Source organism: Brassica rapa, chromosome A02 (assembly GCF_000309985.2).
Source record: "Brassica rapa cultivar Chiifu-401-42 chromosome A02, CAAS_Brap_v3.01, whole genome shotgun sequence".
In the NCBI taxonomy this organism is placed as follows: Eukaryota; Viridiplantae; Streptophyta; class Magnoliopsida; order Brassicales; family Brassicaceae; genus Brassica; species Brassica rapa.
In genome coordinates, this window is record NC_024796.2 from 4919799 (window position 1) to 4944205 (window position 24407).

Consider the following 24407-nt stretch of genomic DNA (forward strand, 5'->3'; position numbering starts at 1 on the left):
AAGAAAATATCATCACTTGTGCTAGCCAATCTTCGAGGGGGCAACATCTATAAGATCACGAAATCATCAACATCAAGGCCGCTCAAATCAAACGGGCGTACAAAAATATAAACATCAACATTTTGACAAACCATCTACTAGAATTACTAACAAAATACAACGAACAAATGACGAGATGTTTTTTTCCGCTGGTAACACCCAGGCTTATTACACACGTTTAAATTCAAATTAGTCTCTAAAATAGAATTTCAAATTATGTTCCTTCCATATACTGTCCACCTGGTACTTAAAAGTATAAGAATGTTTTCTAAATAAAACATCAACTTTACTTTATATTTAAATTTCAATTAAATTAACTTTAATTTGTTACGACTATCTGTTTTTTATTTTACTTTTATCGAATCGATTAGTCACAACCACTTATGATATTCCACTTTGAACTAATCAACTTCAAAACAAATAATACACTATGGTCGCTAACTACTACCAAATAGATATCATTCTCTTTTAACATATTTTCTTTACTAAAACCATAAAATGAATTTACATAAAACATACGAACCCGGCGCGTAGCGCCGGAATACCACTAGTGTCCTATATTTTTGAAAATACGTTTGTTTGTATATTTTTTGTTTATTATTGACTTATGGTATTTCAAGTCTATGAAAAAAACTCAGACTAATACTCAAATGAATGCGTAGTTCCCGAATATTTTTTTCTGGATATTTAAATGAGATTCAAAAACTCTATTTACGGCTAGAAAATCTAGTGAAACATCTTTAAATCTGTGTTATACTATTTTTGACTATTTTCACACAATTTACATATATTATTGGATTATATATAAGTATACTTTAATTAGGAGTAGGATTAACCTGATTGTAATATTATTTAGCCATGGTAAAGAACTTTGAATGCAGAACAACACTTGGATTGTTGGATCAACGAAGTGGCATGTTTATAATTAGCTTGAACTATACACACATAAATCAAACTGATCATAAATAAACAAATAACTACTCTGTTCCTAAATATAAGATTTTTTAGGTAAAACACAATTATTAAGAAAGTTACTTTTTATCTAAATAATATCATTAAAATTTTAAATTAAAAACTATTCAACCAACTACAAAATAGAACAATTAAATTTGATTGGTTACACAGTTTTTTGATAAACTTAAAGGTACCTAGAAATATGAGAACATCCTACATATTGAAACATAAAAATTATTCTAAACATCTTATATTTAGGAACATAGTGAGTAGTTATTTGTTTATTTATGATCAGTTTGATTTATGTGTGTATGTGATTGTTGTTATCATATTTTGTTTAGAACTAAAACATGAATCTAGAGGAATAAGTGATTGTTGTTGCTCAAAAAAGGTGATCGTTGTTATTATGATATATATGTTGCTTTTAAGGGTTTTCTTCTGTCATGGTTTTCAAGCTTAATTCAAAATTTGAGGTAACTTGTCGTTAGCTGTGGATTCATAATGATAACGGGCAATTTTTATATAGTACTAGTTTCAACTTGTCTTGATATATTTGACCAATGTGTTTGATTGTTTTACAAGCGACAAACTAAACAGTTTAAAATTGCTAAATCAAAATGGTTATATAATCAAATTCTTCTTTTTAACATGCGGTTGAAATTACTCTTTTCGGTTACAATGATTACCTTATTTTATTTCATAGCGTCTAGTGAAATTATTTCAAATGGTATATAAAAGTTATGAGCTACATGTTCCACCAATTATATATTTAACGTATGCATATAGATTAATGTGTATATATGCTTAGCAAGACGACAAAAGCTTAGAACAAAAAAAAGCTGAGAGTAGTGTTAAATCCAAATAATTGGATAACATGACCAATTAGTTTACAAAGGATAACTGTTTTACTGTAAAAGTGCTAGCTTACTATCTTTTTTTTGTTTTTGGTCAAATACCAGCTTACTATCTAAATACGACTAATTTGTGGGTAATTTCACTATCTCTGTGAGACATAGAGTTGGGTAATTTCACTATCTCTGTGAAACATAGAGTAAGAATACTTCTTTAAGATTATTAGTAAAAAAAAGAAGATTATATCAGCACATGCAAAGCTATATATATATATATATATGAGTATTTAAAAACTAGTCTGGTTCGGTTTGAGTTTAGATAAAATTACAAAATAATAATTTTTATTTAATATTGTAAGCTACACCACTGTAAAGATATTTATTTGAATATTTTAATTTAATTAATCTTTATTGTTTTTATTTTATTTTATATTATAAAATTAGGTCATTTAATTAGGATTATCTAGTATATAAATTTGTATTTTATTTAGATTATATTATAATCAACTAAATTTGGAAATATCAATTTATGTTTAGTTTTGGGTAATTCTCTCAAATAGCTATTTTTAAGTTTTTATCACAAAATATAGCTCTCAAAAAAGAAAATGACCAAAATAGCTCATTATTATTTTGAAAATTTTAATATTTATTTTTTATTTTTTAAAGTTTGAAACCCTATCTCCAAAACCTACCCCTTAACTCTAAACCTTAAGTCTAGATTAGTTAATCTATGGTAAAAATATGTTTTTACCCTTTAATAAAATTTATATTGGTCATTTTCTTCATTGAAAACTATTTTTGTGACAAAAGTTTAAAAAAAACTATCTTAGACATTTTCTCTTTAATTTTTATTTGCTTATAAATTTCCCCTGCCTTAAATCTAAATACTAATAAGCATGAAAATAAACACAACTTTTTTAACATGGATGACAATGAGACCGAAAACAATTGACTTAGTTTTAGTCTAAAGTACCATTGGATTAAAAGCGTTTTCACTTTAAATATGATTTTAATAGTGTGTAAAAAAGTTAAGGTAAAAAACAGTGAGAGTCGAAGAAGGATGTCTCCATATCAAAGTGGTTGCGAGTTGCGACAAGTCCTAATTTGACTATGCATGGAAAGACAAAAGAACTGTCCCCATTAATTTCACATTGTAGTACAAAACTCAATTATACACATTTTGATTGATCCTGAGATAAACCATTCGGCCAAAACAAATCCAAATTTTTATATGGAAAAAGTCAAAATGTCACATTCTTACTTGCTTTCTAAATTTTAAATATTATCTTACTTTCTATTATCATATATCTCTTTTTTGTTGATGGTGTTGGTCAGGGCGGGATATTAATATTCCTCCACTTTGTCCCCTCCTAACATCCCCACCCATATTTAAGATGTCTCTCCCTATTTATTATTCACTTTACTCACCTTTTTTTTCTTTTGATAAACAATTTACTTGCCTCCGAATATAACATATAGCTTTATGTACATTTATTACTATTGGTACTACATATGTTATGTAGCTATCAAGATCCCATACATATCACATATAACATGACTCAGAAGTCATGTATCTCAAATTTGCTCAAATTAGAGGTATGTGTTCGATTATATATTTTAGTTAATTTATATTCATATAAAATTTAATAAAATTAATGATTCACAAATTTACAAAATGAATTTTAATGAGTATTTGTAAATTCGTAAGTCTTTTCAGATTTATGTCTATGCTGTTAATATACAAATATTTTAAACTTCAATAAAATATATTGTGAAATCATATCCATAACTACATCTAATCAGTAGAATTGAATAATATTGGTTTTAAATAGTACTCCCTCCGTTTTTTAATATAAGTCGTTTTACAGCTATGCACATAGATTAAGAAAATCATTAATTTCTTATATTTTCTAAACAAAAACATCATTAATTATATACTTAACCATAACTCAACCAATAGAAAAATAGAAAATATATTATTATTGGTCAGACAATATTAGTTATTAATAAATATTACATAGAAAACCGAAAACCGAAAACGACATATAATTTGGAACAAAAAAGTTTCTCTAAAACGACTTATATTAAAAAAACGGAGGGAGTATTAACTAAATGAATAATAGATGATGTTAACAATTTAAAAATATATTAATAAATAACATAATTTATGGATTCAGATTCATTAAAATACAATAGTTAATAACTCCCATTTATATTTTCTATGTTAGTTTTGTTGAAAGCCGTGCTCATATAATTGAACAGTTAAGTTCTTTTTTCAATAGTATGTCATTTGTCTTACAAAAAGTCCATGTGTATGTATATCTACCTAAAGTGTCTATACTTGCTTAAAAAAAGAACCCGATTAATGAATTAAGTTTTCTAAGCAAAAAATGTTTTTTTTTCTTTTGGGTCAAACAACTTTGTTAGGTAATGTTGGTGTGTGTGCAGTCTATTGCGATCAGAGTGGTTGATGCCATATTTACAGATCTGTTGAGCCCTTTGCTTGAAGATCATTTATATATTAAAGCGTAAGTCGTTTGGCGAATAAAATAATAACATGTGAAAACTAATACACAAATAATAAAATTCTGACATCATATGTTTTACAAGTTAAAGAAAAAAACGTAAATGCAAAAATAAAATTGAAAGTCTATTAACTGGTTAATATTTATTTATTTTCTATGTAAAATACAAAACCTATTTTTTCTCAACTACACCCATAATCCCACTATCTTTGAAAATGTTTCTCATTTTTACTCGCAATCAGATATTGTAAAATTTTAAATCTACTAAAACGAATTTAAATCTACAAAAACTCTATTGTTTTCTCTTAAATTTCAAACTCTAACCAGATAAAGTGATCAACACTTCTAATGAATGTATCCGCATCGCTAAATATACAAAAAAATCTAACCCACTCCAAAATAGTTTCTGGCCAACGAGAGCACAACAATCATCTTTGAAAAAGATTTCTTTCAATGAAATAAGAAAAGGAAGAACACAAATATAATGATTGATAGGCGTACTGCAAAATTGGGAGATGAAGGTTAAAGTCCAGGTTAGTGAAAAAAAAAATGTTCATACTCTCCAAAATATGTCAATAATATTTTCAAAATGAACTAAATCAATTCTCGATTTTCTGAAATATATTTATTTGGTGTCGTGGTGATGCTTCAGAGAAGGAGAGCAATAGAGTCTCTCCGTAAAGCACACATATAAAATCCCTAAGACACTTGAGAAGTATCGACTAGAAGAAAAAAAAAATTTTTTGTAAGGATGACTAGAAAACAACAAATAGGGTTTAAGAAATTCAGGTGGCAGAGAAAACGAAAAAAATTCAAGTCTGCCCTCTAGATCAAAACCAAACGAAAAAATTCAGGTCTGCTTATAATCTTATAGGAATGTGGTGATATTACTTTTGTTAACTCCTCGAACAATATATATATATGTATACACATTTTTGCTTTTATATTTTATATTTTTAAATTTTGTTATGTATATATATACATATATACACACTTTTGCTTTTGTATTTTATTTTTAGATTTTGTTATAAACAAAAATTTCTAGCAATTGTAGAAATCAAATAAAGAAATGTAAAAGAGTACAAAGAAAAAAAAATACATAATAGAAGAAGGAAACGATAAAAGATATTAACTTCAACCATCTACAAAATTAAAGATTGGTATTTTAATCATGGTTATGTTTTCCCTCAATTTGATTTTTCAAATGTAATAATATTACTAGATGATAACCCAGAAGCATGCGCGGGTGAGTTTTTATAATAATGTTTATTTATTAAATGGTTTTGACATTTTGCAACACTACAATTTTTATCGATTGTAAAATGACGAATACAAATGTTGATCTCTTAGATATATTATCGTTGTTGAATAACTAACGTATTACATCTAATTTTAATTATTTTTAAGACTCTATATGCACAAAAAGAAATTAAGTTTTACGGCTGATACAAACCACCAAACCCAAATAGGCAATATCAATTGTTAATGACGAAAAGGGATTAGGTTTTCTACTCTCGATTTGTTTACTATTTATTCTCCATAAATAATTTTATTTTCTACCTCTATAAAATTGTGCTTTCGTTTCCGTCTTTGTTTCATTGATATGAATTAAATTTCTTTTTTAATTTTTTTTTATGAATTTGGTGAATTACATAAGTGTCAATTTTAAAAAATAGACATTTGTAAAAGCTAGTTTCACTTTAGATACATATCTAAGAATAATGTTTTTAAAAAAAATCACCGACAAACTATATTAACATGTTAGTGTTCAAATCTAATATATCAAGTTGTTATAGAATATAAGTGCAGACTCGAAATATAAATGTATGTCTAGTATGTATTCACCAATTCAGTCTAAAAATCATATAATTCAAGAACAACAAAACAAATGACTTATTTCACCACTTCGGGTAATATCTGAATCTGAACGGGTAATATCCGAACCCAAATGGATATTTCAAGATAACCAAACATAAGTATATTTAACCCTATATTTCTAGTTTATTTTCTCGCTTTATTCAAAATATTTGTAATAATGATGTTTATTGCTCAAAATTAGATAATCTACATGCAATTATGGATAAAATCATTTGCTAGTCACTTAAAATACATATCAAGCTCTTATTTCTTGCATTAACAAAAGTTGCATCTAAAATTTCAAAATAACTATTAAATTAGCGTCCTTCTAACCTATTAATAGTTTATTCTTTTAAAAATTAGAAAACAAGTTAAGTTAAAATATATTTTAAATACAAAAAATTAAACAATAATTTATTTATTTTTTCTTCAAAATTTAAATATCTGAACCCAACCCAAAATATCTGAACCCGAACATAAAATACTCGAAATGTAGAAATATCTGAATGGGTTCTATACTTTTATACTAAAATATTCGATACGAACCCAAACGCGTATCCGAACGTCCGCCCTACGATATTTGATCATCTGTATCTTGCTTGAACAAAAAAAATATTAAATCACTGTTCACAAAATTTTCAATGTGGGATTTTTACCATTTTTAGTAATTTATAGTTGTTTTTAAAAATTCAAAATATAGCATATAAGAAAAATATAATTTTTTTAATGTGATTGTTAAATTTCTTTTAATAGTATAAAATTAAAAAAAAAGAGAGAGGTTAGAAAAATTGTTATCAAATATATGTTAACCATATTAGGTAATTTTCTAACTTTTATTTAAGGAAAGAAAAAATATTTTTGTACACTACTAATTATTAGTTTAATAAATTTCATAGTATATATTTATACATACAACTTATTTTTCTAACAATTCTAAGAATCATTCTCGTGATGACACATGGCTACGGAAATATGTTGTAATGCTCTAGAATTAATATACAGGAGATTTGGGTTTAGAAAAGCGATTAACATATAACTATTGGAGATATAAACAACAAGCTTTTAATTTTCTTTTAAAATTTACCGATAAATACCCTTCAAAATAACATTTATTTTTTGTAACTTTTATAACCTCAAAGTAAGTATTTATTTTCATTGAAGATTACAAAACAATTAAGCACGGGCACGGGAAAGGGAAACAATACTAGTAAGAGAATAATTTACGAAATGGGACATAGTCCGTTAACCCAAATAGTTTGGGCCAATAAGAGATCCAATCATATGGGTCCACTCTGTCCTATGATGGGGCTCATCAGTACTTGTAGGGATAAAATGTGGATACCTGACCTAAGTGGAACCCATCATCATATCCCTTCATTATATATTCCTTTTTGTCAACAAACTGAATGATTATCAGGTTTTTACTTGATGATGTCTCTGTGCCCCTCTCCTCCTTTGATCATATGCTTTCTCATGGTACTACGGTCTTGATTGTTGTAAACGCAGTTTTTGCGTTCGAATTTACATGAAAAATAAATACAAAACGGAAGGCTCTTCCTCGTTTGTATTTGCCGTTTCCGCTTTACGATTGATTGGCTTAGAAAAAGAATATTCACTAAGGATTCACGAGAAAGCAAACAAACAATAATACATATGTAAATCTCCAACTAGGAGAACACAGAGGATTGGTCCTCGTCGATTAACATTGATAACGACAACTCGAAGAGTATTGCTTAAGACTTAGCTAATCAATGTAGTTGACTGAACACTAATGTGTTGTTGCCGATTTACCATTTTTGTGTAAACGTCCGTGGCTCTCATGATTATACCTCCTACTCTCTCCTCAACCTTTTGTTTTCTTCTATGAACCAAAGTCAAACTAGTTTTTGGAACATATAGGCATTTTCAAGATTTTAACATCTATAACAATCAACTGTCATTGACATTGCATGAGAAAACGCAGTCATACTAGAAAATCTACATATGATAGAAACAAAACTCCCCACGATTGAGACTGATCACAATACCTATATCATCACATAGGTTTACATATGAACACTAAGTACCAATAAGCGACAAAATCTTAATCAACAAAATAAATTAGAAATTTACTGATTCGACCTACCTTAAAATTTAAATTACATGTTTACTAGGTGTTTTTCGACCTCATTATAAACATTATAAACATCTTATAATTAATTATTAATGCATTCATTACTAATTTAAAGATTTTTCGACCTAATTATAAACATATAATCTATAAACCAATGTCATTTTTCGTAAATAGTTTAGCAAAATTTTTACATATCTTAAAATTTTGTATATACAAATATATTATCTAAAATGAATAACGTAAAAAATATTGCTAAGAGAAAATCCAGCTTTGAAGGACGACGGATCAGAATTTAGTATAAACTAAACGCAAAATAATTTTCAGATATGTTGTTTCATGCATATATTAATTTTTTCAGTAACTAAATGCAAATACAATAAGATAAATACATAATAAGAAAAGACAAATGCACATGACAATTTTAAACAAGTAATTAATTATAACATATAAACTATAAAATTATTGTATTTGAAATAGTTATATAAATATTTTAAATATATGATTAACGTTAAAATGTATACTACCAATTATCTAAAATAAATATTTATGTATATGAATTGAAAAAGATACACGCGCGGATCAAGATCTAGTATATGTTTAAAAGCGAATTAAAACCTGCCACTTTGTAACAAAAGAAGAAAAATTTCCACTTGCTAATATGAAGAGGTGATGTGCCAAGATTTGATGTATCAGCTACTTCACTGTATATTACTTTACTTTTTTTTATTTCAAAATAAAAAAGTAAAGTAAATCCATAATGAAGTTAAATTTTATTTTATTTTTATTCTATTTTAGATTAAAATAATAATAAATAAAAACTAAAATTATTATTTTATTTATAAATTAATTTTATTTTTTAATCCATAACTATGAGTAGAAACTGACGTCGGGTTAGAATATTTTTATTTCAAATTCTATTTTGCGAAAAAATGAAATAAAGTATTTTCTTATAAATGAAATAGAGTTGAAGATGAACAAAATAAAGATCGTAATTTAGCTTTTACCTATGTCATCTGATGTGAAGATCGATCTGCAGTAGTTTTTGTATAAGAAATGGTCTGGTTTATCTGAAGATTAAATGCTAGTTACAGTTTCTGAATAGATAAGCCCACAAAGATTAAAAAACATAAATTTTATAAGGATCTTTATTTTGTCAGCATTTTAATAATCATCTATATCTCCAAAAACTTATAATAGACTTGGGCTTTATATTCGTGGGCCATTTGACCTTGTGGTGGAAGTACGTGTATATATGCACAATCATATTAGTTTACTAATAAGTGTGTCATACTACATCTTGAATTAAATAGACAAAATGATGATTAGTGACAATAACAGATGTGGACAGTTCATCTAACTTGAAGAGTTTAATATATATATATATATATATATATATATATATATATATATATATATATATATATATATATATATATATATATATATGTCACAAAACAAGACAGTTTACTTTTAGTCTAAACTCTTAAGAAATTTGAATCAGTAGTGACATAATGACGATACTAATAATATGAATATCTATCTGGCTACACTAAACACTATTACTAGCCACTCCGCTAACCAATAACCAAAAACTTCGGTTCGGGGCAATCACGCTCGTTATTTTTATAGCTTTTTTCTAAATTCATTGAGATATTTTATTATGTTGATATATATGTTTGTTGTCCTCATATTGCGTATGGCCTACACCCGGGCCGAAACGGTAGGCGTTTGATCAGAATACGACACCCAACTTGAGACTTCAGTAGTCATTACATTGACATTTTTGGGCCATTACGACCCCATTTCACATTTATGTTACAATTATACAATGGTCAATGGTACTTTTATTTTGGTCAAACAATCAATGGTACTTTTTATTTTCGAAATTCATGAGTCTCTATTTCTATTTTTTGTAAAAAAGATAAGGAGATATCTACCTATTCTATTAAAATAGAATCATACTTTTTATCTACTTAAAAAATTGTCATTTAAGTTTTAGACATATTTACCATTCATTAGAAATTAATTAAAGTTAACATCTCTTATAATTTGGTCATACAATATTTATCTCAAACAGTTTCCTAACATTAAGCTAATAATGTTAACAAAAACATAAATGATTCTTTGATATCTTTCCAAAGTTTAAAAAACTCCCGAATAATAATATGACAAAATAACATTCTTTTGTTTCGTACACAAACAATATTACAAAATAAAAATATATATTTTTAACATCTGCTTAACCCTAAATTATTTACTAAACATATTTTAATAATATAAAACACAGTAATCAGTTATTTTAATTAAATTTGAACAAAAAAAACATTTCCACCATATTTTAATTATGCGGGGTATATTACAATTATACCATAATATCTAACCAAACATAACTTAATCTAATTTATTCAAAATAGCAAAATTTATAAAATACCATTGATCATGAATTCTTAATTTAAAAGTAATTCATCTAAATGCTCTTATTTACTCAAAAACAACGAAATTTTACCTCAAAATTTATAAAATACTTTTAAATAATGAATGTTAATTTAAAGAACATAAAACATGAATATAAATGTATATAAATCCGTGCATAGCGCGGATTAAAATATAGTTTCAAAATTATGTTGAGGATAAGATGATAGTATTAGTTGGAAAACTTTGATGAATACAACTTTTTAGTTTCATATACTGTACTCCGTATAAGGTAATTACAAACCTCTATAGATTATTGGACATAAAGATAAACTCCAAAATTAATTTTGTTTTTAATTTGTGCTTGGATAATGACAAAATTCTACATTTTGGAAAGCATAATCTTCATATTCACATGAATTTTATGTCCCTTAATAACACAATAACCATTCACGTATTCGTTTGCTTAATTTAATAAACAATCCAATCTTAATTTAGATAAGAAGCTTATACTGATCACTTTTCGACATTTCCCTTCTTAAAAAGAAGCAGACGAATTTGGTTGAGAATCATAAGTCGTAAAACCATAATTTAAATGTTGCAGTATAAATAAATAAAAATTAAGAGAATAATTCTTAAGCAACAATGTCACTATCATGTATTCGTAGCCTCTGCTTTTTCTTTACCCACCACCAAACACATCAACCACCAAATACCACCAGTATTTAAACTTTTTCGCCCCCAATTTCTCTGTTTATACATTTTATACCCTAAATCTTAACTTCATAAACGAAAAGAGCAATTTAGCTCAATATACTGAAAAGAGTAAGATACCACTGAATTGGGGGAAAATAGTAATGATGGAGGGGAGGAAAAAATTGAAGGGAAATAGGCTATAAAATGCAAATAGGGAGGAAGTTGTGTGTAGGGAGTACAAATTCTCAAAAGAAAATTCCAAAAATCTTGATTCCACATTTTATTTAGCATCAAATGAACAACTGACTCGTTGAATAAAACGATAATTTCTTCCGGAAAGTTTATATATCTATTACTCAATACGCAAAATGTGATATTATCTCAATATTAAAAAATTACATGGGTAAGATTCTAGGAAATTCGATAAATCGAGGGCATTTCTATAAATATTATATGCTCTCTCTCTCTCTCTCTCACGCGGTTACTTAAAAAACCAAGAGGAAACGATTGAAGTAAACCAAAAATAAAGGGACCTCTGGGAAAACTTTCGAAATATCAATCCTGGAACCCAATCTTCTCAAAAATTGCATTTCGGACCCTACTCAGATCTCTCCCCTTCAACGTCCTCCCAACTCCTTCGTGCACCGAGAACGACGCCATCCTCGTCCTCGCCAGAAACTCGTGCGGCGGCAATCTCCCGCCGCTACCGTCCAACCACTCCTCTCCGTCTTCCGATTCTCCGTCGTCGTCCTCGATCCTCCTCCGACGGTTATCGCGGTGCTCCTCGCGGAGAATCTTCGACCAGTCCGGCACGTTTATCGGGAGCGACGTCGCGGCGGCGCCGGCGCACGAGGACGGCCGGTTCGACGGTTTTTTACCGGATCTGACGGATGCAGAGATTTTTTTCCGAGGCGAAGCGGAGTGGACGGAACCGGCGGATGAGTAGAGATCGGATTCGTCGAACTCGAGACCTGAATCGGTGGCGGCGAAGTAGGACTGATCGGTGCCGAGGAAGCGATAGCTTGGCCGAGCGTAGTAGCTTTTTCCGGTGGCCATTGAAGAAGAAGAAGAAAGTTTTAATAAAATTTATTAATATTTAATTTTGAGTGTTAGTTTTGGTTTTGGTGTGAGAAGAATTAGTCGTGAGGGGGTCTATGGTTTTATACAGGTTTTGGGGTGGATAAAATGGATAAGGTTACCTTCTCTCTCTCTTAACTTCTAGTTTCCGTCAGTGTGAAATTACATTACTACCCTTAGTTTTTAGATGAAATTAAATGAAGTGTCGATTAATGCCACGAGCTCAAAGGATTTTTAAGAGATTGCTCTTTTCGTGGGGGAGAATATTACATGTGTCGTATTGGCATATTCTTACCACTTTGTTTTGCTTTTTTACTTTCTTTTTGTCGTCTGAAAAATATTTTTGCTAAAAATATAATACGTAATTACAGTTTCTTTTGTATTTACTTTATATTGAGTTCAATTTATATTTGGTACCTGATTATAAATTCTGCTTTATATAAAAAATTTCAAAAAGAAAATTACTATAAAGATTTTTTATTTAGTGTGAATAAAACAGTATTTTATTTACGAGATAAATAAAACCAGTATATTCTTCTGAATATAGGTATATCCAAAATAATAGTATATACTAATTTACATAATTAGGAAATAAAATAATTGTAGTTTATATGATGTATATAAATCTCTTTCCTTCTTGTGTGTTTTCGACTAGACAAAGAAATATATTCATTTTTTGCAATAGTTTTTTTTGTAAATAGTTGAAAAGGAAATATATCCTTTGCAATTTTGTGAAGAAAACAAAAGAGACTACAAAAAAAGCTCTATAATAAAAAAAAGCTCTATAATAAAGAGCAGGGACAGGGAATATTATGGTAGTTAAAAAATAATAATTTAAGCCTTATGTTACAAAAAAAAAAAATATATCCTTGAGGCCCTCCACCGTGTGGAAACTTACGAGGTTGGTCGGTGTTAGCGGCGCGGAGAACCAGAACCGTCGAGGATTACATCATCACTCGTCAATTTAGCCGTTCCACATTTGAATTTTATTTAATAACCTGTCTTGTTTTTCATACATCTGTATCCAATAACAATCTGCACAAAGCTTCTCTACTCGTACTTCCTCTCTGTTATTAGTTATTTAATTTATACTGTCTCTCTCCCTATATAAATAGTTTCTTTTAATATTTTTTTTTGCTAAAGCTATAAATAGTTTCATAATTTATACTGTCTCTCCCTATAAGTATTAAACTACTAAATTATGTGGACTATCAGATTTGGACCATGATCGCCTCGCTCTATTTCTTCATATTTTATAGAGTCTGACTGTCTGATACGAACATCAGACTCCAGAGTTCACACTAACAAAACATTGTAAACTAGGTTTTTCTTGTCCACGTAAATTAGGTTATTAATTCTGCTTAACTTAGAATTTTTATTTGGGTATAAACAATGTTATGTTGTACTATCGAAATCCGTAACTGAGAAAGCCCGTTACGCCAATGGTTATCACCAGAAAATGTTCTGCTATAACTTTTTTGCTGATAAAAAAGGAAGGAGATAAATTTTGTTGATATTAAATGAGTATTTATACAAATATACCTTCTCTAATTAAGCTAGTTTGCGTTTCTTATAAAAAACATACTTATAAAAGAAACGGATCATGCCGGTACAAATCTGGTGTTTCTTATGCTACAAGAAAACAAAAGTAGGGGAATATTAGGTAGTATCAAGAAAACGAAAACGACTTATTTAAGGAAAAAAAAAAGGAAATTACCATAAGATCTACAATCCGTTTTATTTCGAAATGATTATTACTATTATTTATATTTATAAGATGTGCTTTAAGAAGTTTATTAAAATAAGAAAGTATAGAATCTCTTCACATTTTTTTTTTAAAAAACACTCTTCAAACTATCTTAACATTTTTTTATTGTTGGAAAAAAAATTTAATTTAAATAAAACTCTTTTTTTTTTTGAACGAAAACACTCTTCAAACTCTTTTTTTTTTTTGAACGAAAACACTCTTCAAACTCTTAAAATATCATTTTTGATAAAATCATAACTTGGTCAAGTTTTTGTCGTGACTCGTGTGGGGCTGGATTCTCTTTCTCACGTCCCCAGTTCCGAAGACAAAGAGAGAGACAAAGCATAGTCTCTAAGATCAAAACACGTGTCTTAAAAACCCCATCTTACTACACGTGGTGCCGCTTAGCGTGGATGGACGCCACGTGGGAGTAGGACCCACTCATTACTTGGATCTAACGCGCTTATATCTCACCGGCTAGAAATTCACGTTTTTTATTTAAAGTCCTTTCGTTTTCTTCTCTCTCTCTCTTTCTTTCTCGATGTTCTCCCACGCGCGACAGACTCGTAACAGTTTGATAAATATAATATCTCGATATTTTCTCATCTCTTTGAGGTTCGTCTCGGTGTTTGAAAAGAACCTCTAGGTTCACCAACCAATAGTGTTTGAGTATTTGATATTTGATATCTTTAAAAAAAAGAAACAACATTAAATTTCCAAATAAGATTATCTTTTTAAAATAAAACAATAAAAATACATAAAAATAGTTACAAAAAATAAATAAATAAATATTTTTAAGTATTCAGCAAAATACTAAACCCTATATCCTAAATCTTAAACCCTAAACCCTAAACCTTAAACTTTGGATAAACTCTAAACGTTTGAAAATCCTAAACCCTAAATCATACATTAAAAACTAAATTTTAATAACACTAAACCCTAAATCCTAATCACTAAACCCTAAACCCTTGGATAAACCCTGAACCCTTGGATAAATCATAAACTGTAAATCAAAAATATTTAAAATTAAACTCTAGAGATTATGATTTATCCAAGGGTTCAGGGTTTACCCAAGGGTTTACGGTTTAGTGATTAGGATTTAGGGTTTAGTGTTATTAAAATTTAGTTTTTAATGTATGATTTAGGGTTTAGAATTTTCAAACGTTTAGAGTTTATCCAAAGTTTAAGGTTTAGGGTTTAGGGTTTAAGATTTAGGGTATAGGGTTTAGTATTTTGCTGAAGATTTAAAAATATTTATTTATTTATTTTTTGTAACTATTTTTATGTATTTTTATTGTTTTATTTTAAAAAAATAATCTTATTTGGAAATTTAATATTGTTTCCTTTTTTAAAAGATATCAAATATCAAATACTCAAATACTATTGGTTGGTGAACCTATAGGTTCACCCTAGGGGATGAACCTAAGAATTACTCGTTTGAAAAATACCCGCGAGTGGGCTTTTTTTTAACTATTAGTTTCACATATTCGTCGAAAGTAGAACTTTTGTAGGTCCCACTTTACTTATTTTAAGTCGTTGTTCGAATAAAACTTGCTTTATTTTATGTTTCCCCATTAAGTTTTTGTGTATATCCACATCTACACATTTGAAAACTATAGATTAGTGTTAATTTAAAAAATCATATGGTGATATTATTTGAGGTGTCACTTTCAGTATATATATTTTTGGGTAAATGTTAACACTTTTTTTTTTTTTTTTTGCCATCTAGTATATTGCATTCATACGACAAAGGGTTCAAGTTTTTGTACAACACAGACTAACCAAAGGAGGTATATAAACATCAAAAAACATGAGAGCACCATCGAGGTGCACCAGTTGCAACGTAGGATTGAAATCTGAAGTCCTGAACTGCACTAGTAGCTATAAGGCGTGCTCCTCTATTAGCTTCAAACGATTCACAGAGCACCCGCCATGCCAAAAAATTCCTTAGTAATAATCTGATTTCCATCACTTTGAACTTGAAGGAAGGCCATTCGCGAGGTCTGATGATGGCATTTACTAGCATTCTTCCTTCAAAAGCAAAGTGTACTTTTAAGTATCTGTGATTCTTCATGCTTTCAATAGCCCAAACAACACTGACAAACTGGGCTTCACTTTTCGATTCCACTTCCCCAAAAGACCGTCTGCTATGGAGAAGAACTGTACCTGATGAGTCTCTCACTACCCAAGCCGCCCCTGCAATTTTCTTTTTCTTCTCCCATTTGAAACCAATATTGCACTTGAGGAAATCCACCGGAGGGCACTTCCAAGCAACTGGGGTTTGGATAGATGGATCCCTATGATCATCTGCCCTCCTTTCCAAATTCTGAGCTACATACCATAAACGGGTTTCCTCTCGAGCTTTGTTTCCCAAATGCTCACTGTCGAACAAAAAACCTTCAAATAGCAAATGATTCCTGTTTTTCCATAAATACCAAAGTATCCACGGGAAAACCTTCGTCATTTCACTCATTGTTTCATCAACTTGCAAGGAATTAAAAAGGAAGGCCATGTTCGCATAAATAGACGCAGCATCAAACCCACCCCGAGGCGAAGGAAACCCTGAAACTGTCCACACTTGTCTTGCCAATGTACAGGAGAACAAAACATGGTTAATAGACTCACCGTCCTCTCCACATGATTGGCATACCGTGTCACATTTTATTCCTCGGGCACTAAGGCAATCAAAGACAGATAAAGCTCCAGAAAGAGCTTTCCATACGAAGACCTTAACCTTTGGAGGAGCCTTCAGATTCCATACCTGAGCCGTCAAGGGATGCAGAGACGGTTGAGCTTGCTGTAAGTGAAGGAGAGCCGAGTTGTTTCTCCAAAAAGCAAGGTCATATCCAGTTTTGACAGAGTAGATTCCATTTGGAGTGTGCTTCCAAAAAGAGGAATCTGGCTCTGATACCACCGGTTGATTGCGCATAAGAACTTTAATATCTGCAGGAACAAAGAGCTCTTGCAAACGACTGCGGCTCCATCTTCTTGTTTGAGCGTTGATCAGTGAAGAGACTTGCAGGTTCGCGTCGAAAAAACTTTGTTTCCTCAGAGGAGGCCTGCACAAACCCTCCTCATCCTCCATCCAAGGATCAGACCAAACCTTTAGGCTAGTTCCATTACCTACTGATATCTTCAGCCCTTGCATCAGTAGCTCTCTCCCATTAAGAATACTGCGCCAAGCATATGAAGGTCTTCTTCCTAACTGCGCATTCAAGAAAGAAGAACTTTCAAAGTATTTACCTTTAAGCACTCTCGCCATCAGACAGTCATCAAAGTGAAAGATCCTCCACGCTTGTTTTGCCAAGAGAGCCTGGTTAAAAGACTCTAAATCTTTAAAGCCCATACCCCATAAAGCCTTTGGTAAGCACATTTTCTCCCAGCTCAACCAGTGGATTTTCCTTTTGTGCTCAACATTACTCCACCAGAAAGATGCTAGAGCATTCGAGAGAGAAGAAATGACCGTCTTTGGTATTTTGAAAACCGACATAGCAGAGACAGGTAAAGCTGATCCCACTGCTTTTATCAACACCTCTTTTCCACCTTGAGAGAGCGTTCTAGCATGCCAGCCCGAGATCCTCCTACCTAACCGCTCTTTAAGATAGGCAAAGGGCTTTATCTTTGACCCTTTGAAGCATTCTGGAAGTCCTAAGTACTTGGACTCACCACCTTCTGATTCAATACCCAATTTCTGCTTTACTTTAGTTTTGTTCTCCTCAAGAACGTCTTTCCCGAAGATAATAGAAGATTTAATTGGGTTGATCGACTGACCAGTGACTGCTCCAAAGCGATGTAGTATTTCTATCAAAGTCTTACTCTGATCTTCATCAGCTTTGCAAGAGAATAAACAATCATCAGCGAAAAGAAGATGATGAATAGAGGGACCGTGCTCCCCAAATCTCAGACCTGACAATCTGTTCTCCCTTTCAGCCTTTGACAGCAAATGAGTTAAACCCTCCGTACACAGCACAAACAGAAAAGGGGATAGGGGATCTCCCTGCCTAAGACCCCTTTTAGGCGTAATCATTCCATGAGGCTGGTCATTAATCAGAATTGAATACGTTACTGTGGTGACGCATTTCATGATCAAGTTAACCCATCTCTCATTGAATCCAAGCGCTAGCAGGAGTGATCTCAAATAACCCCATTCCACTCTGTCAAAAGCCTTTGACATATCTGTCTTTACCACCATAAAGTCTGAAGCAAACGAGCCTGAAGCCCCTAGCGAGTGGACTAACTCGTGCGCAATGGTGATGTTGTCAGACATCAGTCTCTGGGAGACAAATGCAGACTGCGCTGGAGAGATCAAGACCTGCAACCAAGGCTGAAGTCTTCTGACCATAATCTTTGAAACAATCTTGTAGATCACCGAACAAAGACTAATAGGTCTTAAATCTGAAACTGTCTTTGGATCTGCAATCTTAGGGATCAGACACAAGTGTGTGTAATTCCATTCCTTTGGGAGAATACCAAAGTTAAAGAATTTCTGCACCTCCGCTATCACTTGCTCTTCAATGATAGTCCAGAATTTCTGAAAGAAAAGGGCTGACATACCGTCAGGGCCTGGAGCTTTCGTCGGATTTATTGAAAAAACCGCTTCTTTGATTTCCAAATTCGTCACAGGTCTCAACAGATCCATGTTTAGTTGATCAGAAACTCTTGGTTGCATATCGTTGAACCAGTCAGTAAATGGAGCAGGGTTCGTTGACCTGAAGAGATTTCTGAAAAAGTCTACTGCAACTTCACCCTTAGCAGCCTCTGAGAAGACCTCCTCTCCCTCGGCGTTGACAAGCTTGTCAATGTTATTCCTTGCACGAGCAGCGTTCACAGAGATGTGAAAAAAATGAGAGTTACGATCCCCTCGACTAAGCCATTTGTCTCTGCTCTTCTGCCACCAGTATGTCTCTTCATCTCTCTGGGCCTTAACCAGATCTTCTTTCAGCAATCGAATTCGAGCAGTTGATTGTTGTAAAGCTGATTGTTCATGCTCCAGAGCAGCTTCAGCTTGGTGAATTCTATCGCCTGAATTCATGTTTGAATGCTTCTTTAGACCGCTTAGAGATCTTCTGCAAGCTTTTAGAGCCTTTGAGACTGAGCCCAAACCGTTACTTGTAGCAAAATCCCAGGCATTTGCCACACTATCATGAACCCCTTCTACCTCCAAGAATCTTCTATCAAACCGGAACCAACCTCTGTACTTTTCTTGGCTTTCAATCAGATGTATAAGAACAGGCCTGTGATCCGATCCACGCTTATCTAAAAACGTCTGGTTAGAGCAAGGGAACTTCTTGAACCAAGCCCTGTTTCCAAAGCATCTGTCTAGTCTGGTATGAACCCAAGAGTTACTCCTTAACCCGCTCCAAGTAAAACCGTTCCCATGACTCTGAAGCTCTTCTAGCTTACAAGCATTAATCATTTGATTGAAAGGAGCGAAGGACTCATCTTGTCTCCAGACACCACCCGTCTTTTCTCCGTTATGCAAAATATCATTAAAATCACCAAAGACGCACCAGCTTTCCTTTCTATTCACACCTATTCTACTGATCCTTTCCCAGAGATTGACCCTTCTTTTATAATGCGTCGGCCCGTAGATACAGGACGCAAAAAAAGAGGTGTCGCCAAACTGAATTATACAATCAACCAAGTTCTTATGCACATCCAGAAACTTTATATTTACAGATTTCTTCCAAAAAATAGCCAAACCCCCAGCATGTCCAACAGGATCCACCGTATATACATGATCATAGCCCAACCAGACCTGAAGGTCAACCAAAACATTCCTAGTATTCATAGTTTCCATAGGCAGTAGCACCTCAGGGAAACGTTTTTGACGCATTTCCCTAAGGCGTTGAATTGTCAGACCCTGAGGCCGCCCCAGGCCCTGACAATTCCAGGAGATAATGCTCATTGAGGCTTCGGCGGTCCCTCCATTGGGACCACCCTTGATTCTTTGAGTCGCGCCATTTTGTCACCCTTCAAAATAGCGTCTTCCGCCTTTCTTTTAGAACCGAGCTTCTCTGCTCCTTCGTTTTCACCGTAGAGCTGGTGAAGAATTCCTGATGACTGACCTTGTTGTTCACGTCTTTTCTTGATGTAAGGTCTTCTCCTCGATTTAGAGCTTTTGTGGACAACCCCAGATGGCTTGGACACAAAGTATCCAGGACCATATTCCGTAGAGTTCCATGTAAGCTTGCTGTCGAATCATGACCTCTCTCTGACACCCTTGACGAGGAAGGTTCATGAGGAAGGAAGGCCTGATGAACAATACTCCCAAGATCCGCCTTTCTATCTGATACCCTCAAATCTTCCCAGCGATGAACCAAGCTACCTGCGATATTAGCTTTGATTGCAGAAGCCATCAGTTTGTCAGCAGAATCTTTGGCTTCCAATCTTGGCTCAGCGGAAGTATTAAGGTCGAAATCATAGACAACACCTTTTCCTTTGTCAATTTGATTGGTAAAGGTCGGAGCAGTTTCTAGGCGCAACATTGTCTTCTGCAGAAAAGGGTCCTTCTCCGCTTCAGCTACTGATGATCTGACCCGGTCAATTCTAATCTTCTTATCTTCCTCTGTTGCCATTAATAAATATCTTCTCATTTCTTCCAAAACCTCTGGCGCTATTTTCCTTCTTCCTGTCATCTTGCAAATTCCAACTTGATCTTCAGAAAGAACCCCAAACAGAGGATCGTCTTGATGCAAGATGACTTCATTTCTGTGACTGTCCATGATAACCCGCTCACTCCTCAGAGCAGCAGCCTCCCGTCGATTCCTATTCAGAAGTGGACAAATATCTTTTTCGTGGTTCAATCTTTGACATTCATAGCATCACTTTCTTATTCTCTCATAGTTAAAGAGAACCACTGCAGAGCCTCCCTCCGGAAGATTAACAACTTTTGATTTCCGTAGTGGTCTGGAGACATCGAAACGTACTTGGATCCTTACATAGTCTTGCACTTGTGGCTTGTCAGGATCAAAAGCCACCACCTTGACTGCACCTATCTTCTCACCAAGAGCGGTAATAGCTTCCTTCGTATAATAATTGACAGGGAGATTTCTGATTTGAACCCATAAAGGGATGAACTGTAAGTAATCCTCAGGGGGCTTCTCCACCCATCGATCAATCGCTAAAGTCCAGTCGTTGAAGGTATGAACACCTTTTTCTAGAACCTCCAGCAGATCATGTTCATGATCGAAAACAAACTGGAACCGTTCCTTGGACAAAGCTATTCCTCTAACTTTCCCTTGCTTCTGCCACGTTCTTGGCATCTCGCGAATCAAACCCGGCATCTTCTGGCAGTCTGGATTAAGAATCCTTCCGATAATACTTCGGGAGTTCCTTTCACACGATTTGTACTGAGGAAGATCAGGCATATCGAACGGTTCATCTTCCTCTTCCAACGATAGAGCCATCAACGCTTTATCCATAGCGTATGACATCTTGATTTTACAGAAATTTCTGAAAATTTAACTTCTCCGCCGGTAAAAGTTATGAACAAACCCTAGATTTTTGAAGATTACACCGCAAAACTACCAGAAGAGATAAGTTTTGTGGTGGACGTGTCACTTTTTAGAAAGACAGCTGTGCTCCACTCACTAAAAAAAGGATACTTAGCGAGAGAGAAACTAAAGCCCAAAAAAGGTAAATGTTAACACTTTCCATGTATAAAACAATTGAAATCAAAAGATGGTTAGAACAAAACTGATGAAATCGTAATTCTAAAACTTAATTAACTCTCAAATGGTTCATATTTGATGTGTCTTAGAAAATTAGGTTTATTTTCTACAACGTATAATGAATATTTGAGGATGTTTTGTTGGATGCTGATGTAATATCCACTTTGTGGTATATGAAAAATATTAGAATAATTGATTTGACTATTTATGTCATCAAAATGCACTTATTTTTCGGTCACACATCCGTTTAAATCTTTAGAATTAAACGTGTTTGAATTGGAGTAGTAGAACGATGGATGATATATCGGAAAGTGATTCGTGATATCGTGTAAGTAAGTTTAAAACACGTGGAAAGGTTATGTGGTGATTGCAAAGTCAGTAAACATGACTAATGAGCCTCCCAAAAAAGTTAACACACCGTCATTTCCACGAAATGGAATCCATGGACCGAGTGTGGGTGGCTATTAAGCTGTGGACGGTCGGGGTGTTACAATTGGTACCTGAAACTCAGATGAATGTGGAGTAGGGATCACACTAACATGGGTAACGATCTTGGGGTGCAATGAGGATGTTACGTTCTTTGAGAGAAGGTGAACTGTAATATTCCGGTTTGTGAAATATGAAAATGTTTAAGAAAATTGATTTGGTTACCTATGTCACCAAAGTACACTTATTTTTTCTGTCACACATCTGTTTAGAACTCCAGAATTAAGCGTGCTTGAGCTAGAGTAGTAGAAAGATGAGTGACCTACTTGGTTGTCATTCGCACAAAGAAAAGTTAGGTGGTGATTGGATCAATAAACATGACTAATGAACCTTTAAAAAACTAATGCACCGTGGATGGATTTTATTTGTCCGTTGAAATGAGTGGAAGACATAAATTCAGATTATAAACCATTTTAGGGCTTGATTGATTCAAACGCATCGATTGCGGAAGTCTGTGGATGCGGGTGGTTGCGGTTTCTAGCGGTTTTAAGAAATTTGTACGACTGGTTCTGCGGTTAGAAATTGGTGTGTTTGCGGGATATTTATGACTGGTTAACTACCAAATGCAACAGTGGTTAAATAACACATTAACAATATTTACATTTTATATAATTATAAATCTATCAAAAATCATAATATTATAATAAATATAAAAATTATATTTAGAAAGTTATAGTTTAGATTTTTAAAATTATGGACAATATTTTTAGTTTAAAATTTTATAATATTAATTAAAATATAATAGATATATTTTAGTATTTTTATAATTTCAATTTAGTTTTTTTATTGAATATTTTTATTTTTGTTTAAAAAAAAAATTATCCTTCCACAACTGTTTGCAACCGCAAACGCTAGTTGGAAATAACTTTTGAATTTATGAGGTTTAGATTAGTTTAGAGCGGTTTGAACGATAGTTGCCAAACGCCAACAACTGTTATCAACTGCAAAAGCTGCGTTTGCGGGTGGTAGCGAAAAAGCCAATCATACCCTTAATCAAGTCGAAATGTTTGTTCACGCGGATAAAAGCATTATCTATAAAAATTGGGTGTCGACATTGTGGGCACATCTTTAAATTATTAGCTAAATTAAATAATGATTAAAAAAAGGTAAAGTTAAAATACTGCTATGTGATGGTGATGATGATAAAGTGACTTTTATTGCGAGAAATAATAATATAAATGCTTCGTCCAATCATGTTAGCCTTTTAATAAAGTTAGATGTGAAATATAGGATAATAAATGTATTATAACTCGAAATCGTTTTTAAATAAGATGCAGCCAGTCACAAGGCTCAGGGAAAAGTGAGAATATGGTTTATACAAACAGTTTTTAAGTTAGTGGTGAATCATTGGCCTATTTTATATTTTGTTTAGTGTAGTCTTTTTAAGTGCTCAATCGTTGGTGGTGAATGTCATTGAAGTGTACATCAGCAAAACTCATAAATGTATCCCAAAAAAAAACTTGTTCAGAAAATGCTTTATCTCTTGTATGGGTATACATATACGTCTTTGGCGTTGTCTTACTCACATCCTTTGAACTTTGATCAATTTTCTCAGCTTTCAATACTGAAATAAATTTATGTACGTATAGACCCATTTCTCTTTGAAAATTCAACACACTGCAAAGTACCGGAAGCAGATAGTATATTCCATATCGCAACTATACTGATAAATGATGTGATTAGGTAGACATATCGCTTGCATATGATTTCGGGACATGTATTATTGACCAATATATAAGATCGGTTAGCTTGTTTTTAGGTAGACAGATGATGTGAAGTTAATGTATTCAGTATTTTTATTAAATGAAGTTTTCCATTTATGATTCAAGACAACATTTAGAGCTTATATAATGCAAATATATCGTACCATAATTCTTGATAAAAAAAAAATATCGTACCATAATTCCAGAGCAGAAATTACAAATTGTTTCGTACCATACACGTGTTTCATCAAGCAGATCATCACCTAATCGTCCC

General features: G+C 32.4%; 1 protein-coding gene and 1 pseudogene across 1 annotated transcript; both read right to left on the bottom strand.

Moving 5' to 3' along the window:
- Positions 1-11762: 11762 nt before the first annotated feature.
- Positions 11763-12595, bottom strand: LOC103851491. Its single transcript, XM_009128342.3, has one exon. It carries the CDS (start codon positions 12501-12503, stop codon positions 12003-12005), a length of 501 nt encoding a protein of 166 aa, XP_009126590.1. The 5' UTR covers positions 12504-12595; the 3' UTR covers positions 11763-12002.
- A 7602-nt stretch (positions 12596-20197) lies between these two features.
- On the bottom strand, positions 20198-23083 carry LOC103827856 (annotated as a pseudogene).
- Positions 23084-24407: the final 1324 nt, after the last annotated feature.